General features: G+C 50.8%; 3 protein-coding genes across 6 annotated transcripts in view; 1 reads left to right on the forward strand and 2 right to left on the reverse strand.

Moving 5' to 3' along the window:
* Nelfe (negative elongation factor complex member E) overlaps window positions 1-3358 on the forward strand; it is a 6214-nt gene extending 2856 nt beyond the window's left edge. For all 3 annotated transcript variants that reach the window (XM_021185951.1, XM_021185950.1, XM_021185949.1), the window contains exons 5-11: window positions 442-516; window positions 630-667; window positions 824-1167; window positions 1255-1399; window positions 1492-1546; window positions 1746-1848; window positions 3074-3358. In XM_021185951.1, coding sequence (XP_021041610.1) covers window positions 442-516; window positions 630-667; window positions 824-1167; window positions 1255-1399; window positions 1492-1546; window positions 1746-1848; window positions 3074-3144 — 831 coding nt within the window. In that variant the 3' untranslated portion in view covers window positions 3145-3358. The remainder of the gene's footprint in view (window positions 1-441; window positions 517-629; window positions 668-823; window positions 1168-1254; window positions 1400-1491; window positions 1547-1745; window positions 1849-3073) is intronic.
* Window position 3359: 1 nt separating this feature from the next.
* Cfb (complement factor B) lies at window positions 3360-9502 on the reverse strand. 2 transcript variants are annotated; one of them, XM_021185946.1, is made up of 18 exons: window positions 9039-9502; window positions 8718-8951; window positions 8005-8190; window positions 7740-7913; window positions 7501-7602; window positions 7263-7399; window positions 6893-7031; window positions 6393-6524; window positions 6185-6286; window positions 5964-6101; window positions 5450-5547; window positions 4992-5109; window positions 4621-4774; window positions 4446-4522; window positions 4173-4273; window positions 3959-4091; window positions 3835-3884; window positions 3360-3568 (listed from the first exon to the last, which is right to left on the reverse strand). In XM_021185946.1, exons 1-18 carry the CDS (start codon window positions 9097-9099, stop codon window positions 3413-3415), a joined length of 2292 nt encoding a protein of 763 aa, XP_021041605.1. In that variant the 5' UTR covers window positions 9100-9502; the 3' UTR covers window positions 3360-3412. The 2 variants fall into 2 exon arrangements, with proteins under 2 accessions (XP_021041605.1, XP_021041606.1); XM_021185947.2 differs by lacking the exon at window positions 3360-3568 and having other exon boundaries at window positions 3831-3884; window positions 3959-4087; window positions 9039-9381.
* Window positions 9503-9591: 89 nt separating this feature from the next.
* C2 (complement C2) overlaps window positions 9592-15332 on the reverse strand; it is a 19396-nt gene continuing 13655 nt past the window's right edge. The window contains exons 9-18 of the mRNA XM_021185945.2: window positions 13549-13638; window positions 11697-11837; window positions 11480-11574; window positions 11276-11393; window positions 11013-11178; window positions 10831-10907; window positions 10611-10702; window positions 10332-10461; window positions 10162-10211; window positions 9592-10014 (exon numbers count right to left, since the gene is read on the reverse strand). Coding sequence (XP_021041604.1) covers window positions 9841-10014; window positions 10162-10211; window positions 10332-10461; window positions 10611-10702; window positions 10831-10907; window positions 11013-11178; window positions 11276-11393; window positions 11480-11574; window positions 11697-11837; window positions 13549-13638 — 1133 coding nt within the window. The 3' untranslated portion in view covers window positions 9592-9840. The remainder of the gene's footprint in view (window positions 10015-10161; window positions 10212-10331; window positions 10462-10610; window positions 10703-10830; window positions 10908-11012; window positions 11179-11275; window positions 11394-11479; window positions 11575-11696; window positions 11838-13548; window positions 13639-15332) is intronic.

Genomic DNA, 15332 nt, shown 5'->3' on the forward strand with positions numbered 1-15332 from the left:
GATTTCTGAGTTTGAGGCCAGCCTGGTCTACAGAGTGAGTTCCAGGACAGCCAGGGCTATACAGAAAAACCCTGTCTCGAAAAAAAAAAAAAAAAAAAAAGCCTGGGTGATGCCCACGTCTCTTTTCCATATTTGTGCTTCTTGGATTGAAGGGAGGTTTGAGTAAATCAAACCAGTTACTCACATCACCTGATATAGTGGCACACACCTTTAATCCCAGCACTTGGAGCAGACAGGCCGAGAGCTCTAACATGAAGGATAGCCTGGTTCTACTGTGCTAGTTCAGGATAGCCAGGGCCACACAGAGAAGCACTATCTTGAAAAACCAGTCAACCGGTCCAGCACATCATCATAAGAGTGACAGGAGCAAAAGAGAAGCAGAGAAGAGAGACAGAAGAGCTCTCCTGGTCCACGCTAACATGGGTATCTACCCCTTTCCAGGACCCAGAGAAGGGGCCTGTCCCCACTTTCCAGCCGTTCCAGAGGAGCATGTCTGCTGATGAGGACCTACAGGAGGTAATGGTTTCTGTGGGGCCGGGATTGGAGACAAGAAGAGACCCACACACTGTGGACCAACTCCGGCACCAGGGAATCATTTGAATTGTTCTCTGTCTTTTCTTTCCCCTTAGCCATCCAGACGTCCCCAGAGGAAATCTCTGTATGAAAGGTCAGAGAGAGCACCGTTTGGTGTGGGGTCAGAGGCCAGAGTGACTGGAAAGTTCAGGGCTAGAGTGGGAGGAGCCAGCTGCAGAGGCAGTGTTGACTCCACGAGGTTTGGAAGAAGGTCGAGCCCCCTTTGGTCCTTACTGTCTGCCTCTCCCAGCTTTGTGTCTTCTAGTGATCGGCTTCGGGAACTGGGACAAGATGGAGAAGAAGCAGAGGCCCCCGGGGCTGGTGATGGCCCACCTCGAGGCTTTGACTGGAGCTATGAAGAGCATGGTAGTGCCCGCTCCTCAGCCTCCCCTCCCCGAAGCCGCAGCAGGGACCGAAGTCATGACCGGAGCCGAGATAGGGACCGGGACAAAGAGAGAGACAGAGATCGAGATCGTGACAGAGACCGGGATAAAGACAAAGACAGAGACCGGGATCGAGACAGAGACAAAGAGCGGGATCGAGACAGAGATCGGGACCGAGATCGGGAACGAGACCGAGAGGGCCCTTTCCGCAGTGAGTGATCTTAGCCAGGGTTTAGGTGGGTCCTGCTAAGTAGAAGGTGAGGTGGACCCAGTAATGACTGTGGTTCCTAACCCACAGGGTCAGACTCATTCCCCGAACGGAGGGCCCCTCGAAAGGGAAACACACTGTATGTGTATGGAGAGGACATGACGCCCACCCTCCTCAGAGGGGCCTTCTCTCCATTTGGAAATATCATCGACCTCTCCATGGACCCACCCAGAAAGTAAGGATGAGCAACATCCTGGGGAGGGAGCTGCCTGGTCTCAAAAACGTGGGGACACTGACTCTCCTGACTCTGCTTTCTCTCTCACCCAGCTGTGCCTTCGTCACCTACGAGAAGATGGAGTCTGCAGATCAGGCCGTTGCTGAGGTTGGGACTTCTCAGACCGTTCCTCCCATCCCTCCTGTCATCCTCCTGCTTCTTCTTTTCAATATCTGCTTCTAGAGGAAACTTTTCTCCTGACTGAGAAAACCTTCATCCTCACATTCCTGGTTGGTCTCCTCCCAGGGCAGCAGCACCTGGCTCCGTGTAATGCCCGTCCTCTGTCCCCTCCCCTCTTGTCCCACAGCTCAATGGGACCCAGGTGGAATCTGTGCAGCTTAAAGTCAACATAGCCCGAAAACAGCCCATGCTGGACGCTGCTACTGGCAAATCTGTCTGGGGCTCCCTTGGTAAGGATGAGGCTCCTCCCTTCCCCTCTCTGCAGCATAGCACTTCCTTGAGTTCCCTAAAGTGCCCAAGGTCAGGATCTTCACATAGGTAGTGGATGAAGAATTGCCAGGGCATCTGTCAGGTGAGGGAAGGAGAGCAGCACTTCAGCCACAACACGTGGGAGGTGGAGCCAGGTAGATCCCCTGAGTTCAAGGCCAGCCTGGTCTACAGAGCAGAGTTCAGAACAGCCAGGGCTACACAGAGAAATCTTGTCTTGAAAAGCCATTTGGGCAGGGCAGTGGTGGCGCACACCTTTAATCCCAGCACTTGAGAGGCAGGGGAAGGTGGATTTCTGAGTTCAAGGCCAGCTTGGTCTACAGAGTGAGTTCCAGGACAGCCAAGGCTATACAGAGAACCCTGACTCAGAAAACCAAAAAAAAAAAAAAATGAAAGAAAAGAAAAACCATTTGGAAAAACAGAACAGGGTCCTCCAACAGTGACTGTCACAGACAGGAATTAGAAGCCCAGTTGTCGCCTCTGAGCTGGAGTGCTACCTGAACTCGGTATTGTGGGTCTGGACCTCAAGTAGAAGACCAGGCATGGAGACATAGATCAGTGTTCTGTGTATCTGGAACCGTCAGAGGTGGGGATTTTGGAGATTGAAAAGTGACCTGAGACTGGTTTAGAGAATCAAGAGCATTAGGAAGCTGGGCTCTGCTGTCTGTGCCGAGCATACCTCCAGCAGGCCTGGCTTGAAGAAGAGTCCAAGCTAAGAGCAACCCCAGAAGCTCTGGGCTGTGGGCTGAGGCTCTGAGAAGAGTGAGTATAAGACCAAAGAGGAGGCCTGTCTCTTAGCCCCACAGAGAATCCTTGGGCGGGATGAGCTGAACACTTGAGTTCCGAGAGGTCCTCATGGGGTCTCTCAGTGTGGACAGCCCGTTCTACCCGAAACAAATTTTTCTGAGGAAGGAGTAAGCAAAGTCCCTGCACACACTAGGAAGGAACCAGAATTGACCAGTGTACCAGCAAGGTACAGAAACATTCTGATCTTTTAATTTCCATGTATTTGTGATGTTACCATAGTCACATTTCTAACTGCTAACATTCTGGATTTTCTAAGCCACAGTGAGGTTATCGCCACCAGAGGGCAGAGTAAGCCCTGGTGGACCAGGGCCAGGGCTCTGGACCCCAGGTCTAACGCCACTGGTGCTTCAGACCTTAACTGTCACTTTCCTCCCTCCTTAGCTGTCCAGAACAGCCCTAAGGGTTGCCATCGAGACAAGAGGACCCAGATTGTGTACAGTGACGATCTATAGGAAACCTTGTGGATGGCTTCTAGGACATGAAGCTGGATTCCTTGTGCCTCATATGCCCCCAAGCTGGTCTCAGTAAAATCCTGGGGTAGAAGCTTTTCACCTCCGTCAGCCTCTAGTCTTTCAGCACTTGGGATTGGAGTTAAGCCTTCAAAAGCGGCTGTCAGTGTTGATGTTAACCAGTGCACGCCCTTACCCCAAAAAGATGTGGAACACACTTGTTATTGTAACTGCTTTAATCTGTCCCCACCCTCTCCCTGCAGGATGCTCTTTATAGAAAACCCAAATCCTCATCTTTGAGCTTGTCCTTTAGCCAGGGCAGCACCTGGAAGAGGTTGATGTGGAAGTCCCGGGCATAAGAGGGTACCAGCTGTTGCCGCCTCTGGTCTCTGCAGACATCTACTACTCCCCAGCTGATCACACCAACCTGTGTAGATAAGGGTGTGCCATGGGTCACTGGACACACTAATAATCCCAGAAAGCTTCCAAGCTGGCCTAAAGAAGTGCACTGGGAGCTCCCCCTGTCTTCCGTGGTGCACATAAGCCAGGCACTTGGCATTCACTGACCAGTTAAGAACATAGCTGTCAGGTTAGGTGGGCCCTGTTCTGCCCCCTTTTCCAGCCATGTACAGCAGGCTTTCTTTTTGTGACTCCTGGGCATCTCCCCAAGGGACTAGAGAGGGGACCACTCACTTGAATGAAGCGACTTCTCTTGTGAACAATGAGAGGGCCCCCGGAATCTCCTGTAGAAGAGAGAAGCTGTAAGGGAAAGATGCTGGGCCTGTGGACTTGCAGCATAGCCAGAGAGCCACCTCACCTTTGCATGTATTGGGGTCAGCATAGGGATCCACCCCTCCTGTGCAGAGGAACCGTGGAGTGACCACCTCAGAGGCATCTTTGACCTTCTCATAGCCTTGGGCCTTTGTAGCATCTCTCTCACAACTGGCTTTCTGTAGGCAACAAAGGTGAAAACAAAGCTAGCTAAGGGAGGAATGAGACCTATGTGACCCTCTCCAGAATCCTCTTCTCACCTTGTCCCCATTCTTGATGTACACCTCCTTCCGTGTCAGGCTCTTCCCTTTCTCAGATACAAACAGAGCTTTGACGTCCTTCGCAGGGAGCAACTGTTCCTCTGGAAAAGCAATGGGGTCATGCCAGCTGAACCCTTACTTCTCACCCAACAGATGTCCCTTGGGCCCGTAGGAGCCAGGCTTTGAACTGAGCAGTTTAACACTTTCAACTCCCTCTTTCGACCACTTTGTCTTGCAAATCTCATCCTTGTCTTATCCCAGACTGTGCCTTACTGTGCTGCTTGCAGGTGGCTGTCTGAGGAAGCCGCAAGGCTCGTGTGGTTCCCTCTGTGCAGGGGAGACAGATGGGCCTATGGAGACAGGTACAGTAAGGAGCCACAGACAACCTGCTCTGCCCTGTGCCTCCAGCCCACCTTCCATAGCATCTCTGAGCCCCATCCTCACTCACCTGAGAGTCTGGCTATACTTGAGCTTGTTCTTGAGCTTGACTAGGGCCACATCATAGTCATAGAACTCAGGGATCCCTTCTGCCTTTTTCCCATTAATACTGTATTTGGGGTGGAACAGGACCTCTTCAATCTCCAGGTCCCGCCTCTGACCCCCTGAGAAGAGAAGAATGGGCACCATGTTTATGGAAGCAGCCTCCTGCCTCTGGCCCCATCTCATCTTTGGGGTTCTGTTTCCCCATCCTTAACTAGTCAGGGTTAAGGGGGTCGGGGGGCTGTGCTGAGAAGAGGTGGGCTACAGGTCATAACATGTCCTTCAGTGCTTCCTGAAGATAGATGGGCCTGGAGGTCAGAGTCTTGACTGCATCCTTACCCACGCTGACCTTGATGGAATGTTTCTGATCATCCACCATGAAGCAGTGCGCTGCTGTCAGCACGAAGTACTCAGACACCACGGCCCCCATACAGGTCTCATGTCCTTTCAGAGGGCGCTAGGAAGCCAATGCAGATTAACCTTGGTGTGTGTGTACTGCTGGAGGCTGCTCTGTACTAGCCCAGACCTCAGACACAAGGCAACCCTGCTCTCACTTCCAAATGCCAGGGCACCAGCATGTATGTGCTCCATGCCCAGCATCCTTCCCCTTGTTCAGGCAGTTTGATAAGTTATTGTATTGACCTTGAACTCACTGTAGCCCAAGCAGGCCATGAATCTCTACCCTACCTCGGCTTCCTGAACAGCCAGGATTACAGCTAGTGTAGACATTTCCCCTCCTTTTCCCTCTGCCCTTCCTTCCCTTCCCTCCCACAAGTCCCCACTGCATGAATGCTTACAGTGACTGAGATCTTGGCTTGCCATGGTTGCTTGTGATAATCGTTGCCTTTTTGATGCTCCCACACCATGCCACAGAGACTCAGAGATTTGGTTTCATCTGTCAGGGAAAGAATACTGAAGGCTCAGGTCATTGTAGCCAACTTTGTTTGGTCCCTGTGTGTCTGTTGGCAGCAGAGGCCCAGAAGGGGAAAGGGGAGCAAGCAGGGAGAGGGTTCTGTGTATTAGATGAGGAGCCCCATGGTGTAGTAAGAAAAGATTGACCAGGAGATCTGAGGACTGAGCATCTTTAGCCACAGTCTTGGTGCTGACTTGCTGTGCTCAGCCTCAGTTTCTACATCTGTAAAATAAGCTATTAGAGTTCTGTGAGTGTGAGAAATCAGGAAGTAAGAATAGACATGGGGGAGGCATGACGGGGCCAGAGAGCGAGCCTTCCAGGTTTTGATGGCTTTGGGGTGGGAGACGTTGGCAACCTCAGTCTGCAGCTTCCCCTTGTACGCCCTTGAGTCTTCCTACCAATCATTTGGTAAAAAACATTCTCCAGGTCTTCCATATCCTTGACTTTAAACACATGATGCTCATTGTCCTTTTTGGAAGCTAAGGCATTGATGTTCACGGGGTCCACCAGAGGCCCGACCCCAAACACATACACATCTGAAGGAGAGAAGGAGAGGGTGAGAGTCCAGGCCCTGAGGGGTGAGGGTTTCAGAGTGCAGGATCCCAAATGGACCACTCACCCAAATAATCCTCCCTGGGATTTTTGGGATCCCTGCCAATGTCCAGCAAGGCTCGGATGTCCTGAATGACAGTGACAGGGTTTCCACCCATGTTGTGCAAGCCTGTGGGAAACATGAGGATCATGAAAGTGGGACAGAGAAGATACACTGGAGACACAAACACATGCTCAGGAGATGGGAGGATGGTGGGGTAGGAGAAAGGCCTCACCATCAGTCATAATGATGATGACATGGCGGGTTCTATTCCAGCCTTCAGGCGGGGCATCCCCTGCCCAGCTCATCATGCTATACACAGCCTGAAGAGCCCTCTTGGTGTTGGTCCCTGACTTCAGCTTGTGGTCTGTAGACAAAGAACAGGTCACCAACCTTATCTTCCAAGCCACATTTGCACCTCAGAAGTCTGTGACAACTGAGATCCCAACATTCTTCAACTTTTACTATATAGACCATGCTGGCCTTGAACTCAGAGATTCACCTGCTTTTTGGATGTTGGGATTAAAGGCTTGTGCCACCAAGTCCAGACAGTGTTTAACTTTTGTTATCACACACTTTCCCTTGACTCTCCCAGCATTCTCCATTGCCCAAGGACACTTTTCTTCAACCTTTAACCAATAGTAGTCTTGTCTGCTTTCTCCAGAAAAACCCTAAGCTTCTGTCTACCACAGCCCCAAGGTGCACCTCCCAGCTTTCCCTTCCCTGATCTCTGACCTTCATAACTGATTTGGTTGAGCTTCTCTGTGACCCAGTCGGCATCGCTACTCCTCTCATCAGACACTCTGACCAACACTTTGGGGACTGTAGCATATGTCAGGAGACCATATCGTGGCCTCACCCCGTAACTCGCCACCTGTGCATGAGCAAGAGGCCATTGTGTTTTTAAAAAACAAAAAACAAAACAAAACAAAAAAAAAAAAAACAGTGTGGTGGGTAGTTAACACTCCTGTTGAGACAGGGAAGAGGCTGGAGGACAACAGGACCTGGACCCAAAGGATCTGGGGACACAGGAAACCAGTCTTGTAAGGGCAGTGAGGTCCAGATAAGGTCCCCTAATTTCAAAGGGAGGGAAACTCTGATCTACCTTCTCAATCAAGTTGGTGAGACACCGCTTGGCCCCTGTGAAGTTGCTGCTTCCGATGCTGTCGGATCCATCTAGCACCAGGTAGATATTCATGGAGCCCGAGGGGTCTAGGACAATCTTCCTCTTCTGCTGTTCCCCTAGGTGCCAGCAGAGACTCAGCTTCTGATATGTACAGTACCTGACAGACCACCCATCCTTCCCTGGGCTTCCTGCTCAGTCTCCCTCCTTGTATTCTAACCTGGGCTGTGCCCATCCTCAGCATCTGCTCCTTCGATGGTCTCTGTCAGGGAGGATAGGAATGCTTCGGCCACTTCTTGAGGGCTGTCATACATGAAGGAATCTAGGGATGGTCAGAGAGTAGGTCAGATGATGGAGTACTGAGGACACACTGACAGGGTGATAGGATTTCAGAATGAGAAACTCTTAGTGTGGAGCCAACAGGGCAAGAGCAGACCCAGGGAGCAGGTCAAGGATCACCTTGGCAGGAAGGCTCTGTCCCACTCCATGAGCCACCTTCTTGACACTTTCGCTTCTGGGAGCCACGCAGGACAAGTCCCCGGCTGCAGTGGTAAGTAACAATGTCTTCAAGGCGGTATTGGCTACCCACCTTCCTTGTCCCAATAGGAATACCGGGATTGGGACAGTATCCAGCTGCAGAGATATAAGACAATTTGAGGGCCCATGCATTCCCAGGGTGAAGCCCTCCAGCAGAGGGTAAAGTCAGGGGTGACCAGGTTCTCACCTCCATCATCACAAATGGCTGTCTGCCCATCCCACCGGCCATTCTCTTGGCAGGTGCGATTAGCAGAGCCCCGGAGAACGTAACCATCATAGCATTGAAAAGAAATCTGGTCACTCAGGTTGTAGAAGGGGGACCGGGGCCAGAATTCCCCATTTTCAAAGTCCTGCGGTCGTGGGCAGCGTATTGCTTTAGGAAAGACAGGTAAAAGTCACTGAGCACTGTTTCTAGGTCCTTCCTGGTCTTAGAAATCCTGTGACTGAGAAACAGTACCTGCCTAGTCCCCTCAACCCTATTGTCCCTGCCTATTGTGTTATGGGATTATTTTGTTTGCTCTGAGGCAAGGTCTCATGTAGCCCAGGCTGGCTTCAAACTATGAAGCTGAAGGTCATTGAGCTTCTTCCCCTCCTGTCCCTGTGTCCTGAGTGTTAGGGCTGCAGGCACGCACCACACCTGCTTCATGCAGTACTGCGTTGTGCATGGTAGGCAAGCACTCTACCAACTGATCGACATTTCTAGACCCCCTTTCTGGTTTTCTGAGTATTGTTTTCACTGCCCGAGGAAAGCCTCCCATCACACACCTGCAGAGGTGTGCCCGTGCTCAACCAGCCCACAGGTCAGACTGCCAGTCTCACAGCTCTCATCTTACCCAGCACTGAACAGCCTCCACCCCACTCTGCCCAGCCGCCCACTGCCCACATCCCCAAATCTCCAACCTCTGCATTCCGCCTTCTGGACAATCTTTTGGTCTCGGGTCTGCAGGTCGCTCCAGGAGCCTGTGGATCTGCAGGTTCGAGTCTGCACAGGGTATGGGTAGAAGCCAGAGGGACATAGGTACTCCAGGGCCTGACCGCCTTGGAGAAGTTGAAAGGAGCCGCCTTTGATCTTTACTCCCTCCAGAGAGCAGGAGGCTTGGGGCTGGGCCTCAAGCACTGGAGTTGCGCTCACACCTGAGGAGAAAGTCTAGTGAAGTCTGGCCCCAGAAGGCCAAAGACAGATGCTGGGGACAAAAAGAGGATGGAATATCCTTTGCTTACCTCCAGAAGAGAAGCCTAAGACCAAGAGGACGAGGCAGAGCTGGGGGCTCTCCATTGTCATGGAAAGCACCAGAGAGTCCAGTGGCCCAAAGCCCTCTCCAGGTCACTCTGGGTGCCTATTTGACCTCCTGTCCAAACTGAAACTCAAATGCTGGATCTGGCTACACCCCTTCCCCACTGTCCCCTAACCTTTTATGCAATCTGCTCTGGCAACTGCAGCCTGGCCAGCCTACCCTGCGCACGCAGCCACTGCTTCCCGGAACATTCATGAAGGAGAGCCCCAGCTGAACTGCCAACTGAGGAAACAGAAACTATGTGAGCCCCACCCTTGACTGACCAAGGGCCAGAACTTCCCTTTCAAAGCTCCCTCTTAGCCCCCCAGACCCCTCCTAACAAGCACAGACCACCACCTCCACTACCCCCAATTTAAAAGATCAGTCTTTCTATGGACTGTGTGATGGAGCAGAGTCCAACCACTGTTTGTGCAGCAGGGACTCTGACCTTCCTGGAATCTTCCTGGCCTCCCCACCCCCAAGACATAAGACAGATAGGATGTGGAAATCATTGATTTTTATTAATTACACAACTGGGAAATTCCGTGTGAAAGTAAAAGGAGCATGGGTCATCCACGCTAGAGACTTGCTTTGCAGGTGGCACAGAGGTCCTGGCACAACCCTGGGGATTCCCTAGCTTTTGCCACTGTCTCTGGGCTCCTGGGGCCCAAGATTTATGTATCCAGGAGTGAGAACGCTCAGAGGTATTAGACAGGAAGTTCAGACTAATAAAGGAGTCAGTGACCATGTTAAAGTGGCAGAAAGTCCAGGACACCACCCAGGTGCTGCCTCAGCCAGGGCTGCAGGCGGAAAAGACTGATGTGGAAGTCCCTCGGCAGAACACCATGTGGAGGTTTCTTGCGCAAGTTTTTGTTGGAGGAACCATGACAAGGGTCAAAAAGACCCCAACTCACCAGGCCCACCTGGAGGGAAGAGACAACAGGGTGGAGATAGTGGTGGCCCCACTCCAAGCCTCGACCTCTCTGTTTCCTCTCAAAGGCCTCCCACCTGCCCCCAGCAAGAAGAACTTGTGCCCTGGCAGGGAGGCCCCTCCAGGTCCTGCTTCTCACCTGGAAAAACCTGTATCTCCGTTCAAGGAAAACGGCTCCCCCAGATTCTCCTTCAGGGAAAGAAAAGACAGTGTTGTCCAGAACAGTACACTAGCTAGCATTCGGAGTGCTTGCTAACCGGTTACAGGGACACCGTAGCCTTCTCCCTGGAAGTCCAGGATCAGACTAACCTTTGCAAGGATTGTCATCTTCCTCCTCCATCCCACTGCATAGGAACTGGTCTGTCACCACCTCGCTAACGTTTGTCAAGCTGGGGAAGATGTTTTTGTTTTGGGAGACAGCCTGGATACACCTTGTCCACTGCAGTGTGGGGCATAGGAGAGAAGAATGAGGACATGCCAGGAGACATTAGGCAGACCTGTAAGGTCCAAGAATGGAGACTCCAGGCAGGGCTGGACATTCTGGGAGCTGCCTCCAGGGTGTCCCAGCATCCCTTACTAAGCTCTCACCTCAGGTCCTGTCCTGAGGTTGATGTTCAGTCTGTTCCCATTCAAAGCTACAAAATGTGCAGGAACTTTCTGCTGGGACAGAAGTTCTGTCTCTGCCATTGGGGAGAAGTGGGTGTTGGTACAGGTTTCTTTACTCAGCTTGAGGGGGCACTCTGCAAGAACCTGATCCCTGCAAGCTCTGGCTGCAACCCACCAAGAACCTCAAGCCTCCAGCACTCACCATGGTCTTTACAGGTACTACCTGGGGATCTCCGCAGAGCCATGTTGGCTCCCACAGTGCAAGGAAGGCAGATGGGTCTGGGGAGAAAGCCAAGTGTCAAACAGGCCCATCCTCAATATCCCCTCTGGTGCTTTCCAGAGCACCATCCTCTATAGGGTACTCTCCCATCTGGGTTGAGGCACCTGGCATGGGTGGACATCTTCACTTTCCGAGATAGCTTCAGCAAGGCAATGTCATCAGCATAGAACTCTGAGATGCCCTGCTTCCGCTTTGCATGGACATTAAACCCTGGGGCAATTATCACGTCCGCCACAAGAAATTCTTTGCCATGCTGAGAGGTGGGATCGCCTGGAAACAAAGGTGAATTAGACTAGACCAAAGGCTGAGGAGAGACAGTGGTGACTCTGGCCTTGCAGAGAGGGATCTACCGCAGCCCCTGACTTACCTACGTTGACCCTCCACAGGTGGTGGTCCTCCATCTGAATGTCATGGAAGCAGTGAGCTGCTGTCAGCACCCACTGATCAGAAATGAGCGACCCCTGGCAAGTTTCCTTGCTCTTGGGCTGCAGGGAAGAGACAACAATCCAGGTTTGCTGTGCCTGGCTGTTTTTACCTCTGATGTCTAAGCCCTGTCCCTCCTTTCTGATACCTTAAAGGTGACTTGCCAAGGTGTCCTCTCCTGGTCAGAGGCATTGGCGGACATGTTCCCCACCCCACAGATGGTATCTGTGAGCTTAGAGACATCTATGGGCAAAGGAAGATGGGGAGGGAAGTGGGTGAGGGCCACTGGTCCAGGCTGCCACTGTGAGACCCCATCCGAGTCCCCACTATGCTCTCTTCTGCAGCGGGGAACAAAGCTTACTCACCCAACATGTGCTCAAAGATCTGTTGCACGGCCTTTGCATCCTGCAAGATGAAGGCATGCCTCTCGCCATCCTTCTTGGACCCCAGCTCATTCAGTTCTTTCCAGTCCACATCCAGCTTGCCCACCCCAATAGCATAGATGTCTGGTGGGAAGGAGGGAAATCACTAGAGCCTGTGACTGAGAGGCCACCTGAGACATGAAGTGGGTACTTGAACTCACCAAGCTGACAAAGGCCTGAGTTAGATGGGCTCCATCTCCTTCACTCCGGCTCGCTTCCTCTCCTACTGCCACTCAGCCCCCCACCTACCAGCCTCTTAGAAGCTCCTCAAACCAGCATGTACATTCCTTCCTCAGGCCTCTGCTCCAGCTGCACCTCTGGCTGGGGTGCTCTCCCCCAGGCTGCAATGCCCCAGATCCTCCCATGCCATCCCCCACTTGGCTTCACATCATGTCACCACTTAAATGCTAACAGGCTGCCTTGTTTCTCTTTTGTGTTTGCCTGCAGTGGGTAGAATTGTGTGTCCCCAGAAGGATGTGTTCAAGTTCTATTTCTATTGTGGATGTGACCTGAATTAGAATTAGGGTCTTTTTTTTTTTTTTTTTTGGAGACAGTGTCTCTGTGTAGCTCTGGCTGTCTTGGAACTTACTTTGTAGATCAGGCTGGCCTCGAACTCACAGAGATCCTCGTGCCTCTGCCTCCCAAGTGCTGAAGTTAAAGGCATTTGCCCCCAGGGTCTTTTGCCTCAGGAGGTGGAGTTAGGAACATCAGCCTAGGCTACCTCATGAGTTGGAGGCCAACCTGGGCCCATCCCCAAAAGAAAACAAAAGAGGGCTGAAAAGAATGTTCAGTGGTCAGTGCTTGCTGCTCTTCCAGAGGACCAGAGTTCAGGCTCCAGCACCCACTGACTGTAACTCCAGTTCCAGGGGAGGTGATGTCCTCCTCTAGCTTCCAAAAGGCACTCACAATCACACACACACACACAAAATAAATAAATGTCTATAATAAAAGTAAACAAAGGCCTGGGGTTATAACTCAATGGCAAGTACTTGCCTGGTAGGCAAAAAACAAACAAACAAACAAAAACTACATGCAGTCCCCAGCATTGCAATAAATACATAGGCTATTTGAACCTAAACATAGCTAGCTAGACACTGTAGAAACCAAACAAAATTGGCGTGACCACAACATAGCTAGCTAGACACTGTAGAAACCAAACAAAAATTGGTGTGACCACAGAGGTGAAGATTGGGGTTTTGTGGCTACAAGCCCAGGACCCCCTTCAGCCACCAGGCCTCTACATAGAAAGACCTTGTCTCAGAAACAAACCAAGAAAAAAATCTTTAATTGTTGTCTGGCCATAGGTCAGCACAGTTTTCGGTCGCCTTAGCCCTGAAGAATTATTTGTTTCTTCAGCAGCTTCACTCACCAACACTTCACCGAAGTGCCTACTGCTGAAGGGACAGCAGAGGGACAGTCCCTACCAGGAACCCAGGCAGGTTCTCCCTGCAGTTTCCTGAAATGTGAGATGCTGATGAAGTGGAGGTCGCTCTCTGCATCAGCTCACATTTTCCTTAGCTTCATCCCCTACCTGCCTGTGAAGCAGGCACACTGTTGACTGTTTCTCACAGAGGAAGGAGTGGCCCACAGCCGCAGCCTCTCTGGAGATGGAGCCAGAGTAGGGAGCATGCGCAGTTTGGTAGCCAGCTCTTCCAGGGGATACTCAGATACAATCACGCAGAACTCTGGGGAAACCCTCATGGTTCAGGGCCAGAGCTAGGTCACATTGAATCCTGTGACAGAGGATCCTGTTCCTATCCCCTACTGATAGGGCTTGGATAGGGCGGAGCCTCACCCAGGTAGTCATCTCTGTTCTGTTCGATGCTCAGGAGCTCTCTGATTCTGGAGACTGCTGTCTTGGGAGAGTCACCCATGTTGGACTTTCCTAGAACAGCGAAGGAAAAGAATGATCCGTCTGGATTGACTTCAGAATCCTGCACATCCCTGGAAACATGCAGGACGTTCAGCCATTTCAAAACACACTGCTTCAGGCTAGAGAGACGACTCAGTGGGTAAGAGCACTTGTTGCTCTTCCAGAGGACCCAGGTTCAGTTCCCAGCACTTACATGGTGGCTCACAACTGTCTAGAACTCCCTTCCCAAAACATCCAAGGCCCTATCATGACCTGCAAAGGCACGATGGCGTGCTGCAAGTTAATACAGCCATTGTAGAAACCATTCCTCAACAATTGGAAATACACTACTACATAACCCAGCTATATTTTACTCCTGAGCATAACTGAGACAACTCCACACGCTACCATAGAAATATCTGCACCCTGTGGTTATTGCTGCTTCATTTACTAGAGCAAAGAATTGGAGCCAACTTTCTTGTCCATCAGAAGATGAGTGGAAGCCGGGCGTGGTGGCGCACGCCTTTAATCCCAGCACTTGGGAGGCAGAGACAGGCAGATTTCTGAGTTCCAGGCCAGCCTGGTCTACAGAGTGAGTTCTAGGACAGCCAGGACTACACAGAGAAACCCTGTCTTGGGAAAAAAAAAACAAACAAACAAAAACGAAAAACAAAAACAAAAAACAAAACAAAACAAAAAAAAAGGGCTGGAGAGATGGCTCAGTGGTTAAGAACACCGACTGCTCTTCCGGAGGACCCAAGTTCAAATCCCAGCAACCTCGTGGTGGCTCACAACCATCTGTAACAAGATCTGATTCCCTCTTCTAGAGTGTCTGAAGACAGCTACAGTGTACTTATATATATTAAATAAATCTTTAAAAAAAAAAGGAGATGAGTCGATAATGAAAATTTGGAGTGTGTGCATAGTGTGTGCATGTAATATTGTGTAATTTTGGAGTATACGTATGTATGTGTACACACACACACACACACACACACACACACACACACACGCCAGTGACCTTCCCAGCATCTATAGGGTTTCCAGGTCTAGAAGGCAGCGATGGAGGTGTTGGCAATTGTGATGGCAAAGGTTATAATTGCTGGGGCAAAAGCAGCTTACTTTTGGTAATGTTTACCTTTCTTAAACTCTTTGCTATTCGAAGGCTAAAGTCTCTGGGTTCTGGTAGTTAACTCTTGCTGTATAGCGGGGAGGGATTAGGTGAAGGATTTAATGCTTGTGCTCCTTTCTGTGCCCTCTACACCTGGCTCATTAACTCTTTGTGAACCAGAGAGAAAAGAAAAGGAAAGAAAGAAATTCATTTACATAGACAACACACACAGACACATATACATTCATATACACATACATTCTGGCTGTGCTCGACCACCTGTCTCATCTACTCCACAAGTATTCACTCATACCTACACACAGACCAACAGACATACATTGGTGGGTGGGTGGATAAGAGAGCCCCTAAGCCAACAACTTTCTTTTCTCTAGCCTTTTTTTTTTTAAAGAATTATTTATTTTATATATGTGAGTACACTGTCACTGTCTTCAGACACACCAGAAGAGGGCATCAGATCCTATTACAGATGGTTGTGAGTCACCATGTGGTTGCTGGGATTTGAACTCAGGACCTCTAGGAGAGCAGCCAGTGCTCTTAACCACTGAGTCATCTCTCCAGCCCCCATCTAGCCTTTTTTTTTTTTTTTTTTTTTTTT

The sequence above is a fragment of the Mus caroli genome, chromosome 17, assembly GCF_900094665.2.
Source record: "Mus caroli chromosome 17, CAROLI_EIJ_v1.1, whole genome shotgun sequence".
Lineage (NCBI taxonomy): Eukaryota > Metazoa > Chordata > Mammalia > Rodentia > Muridae > Mus > Mus caroli.

Coding starts and splice junctions, on each gene's coding strand:
- Cfb (XM_021185946.1), bottom strand. CDS start 9,099: ATGACAATGGAGAGCCCCCAGCTCTGCCTCGTCCTCTTGGTCTTAGGC. Junction 8,191..8,717: donor CCAGAAGGCGGAATGCAGAG/GTTGGAGATTTG, acceptor TCTTTCCTAAAG/CAATACGCTGCCCACGACCG. Junction 6,287..6,392: donor CATCATCATTATGACTGATG/GTGAGGCCTTTC, acceptor TGTTTCCCACAG/GCTTGCACAACATGGGTGGA.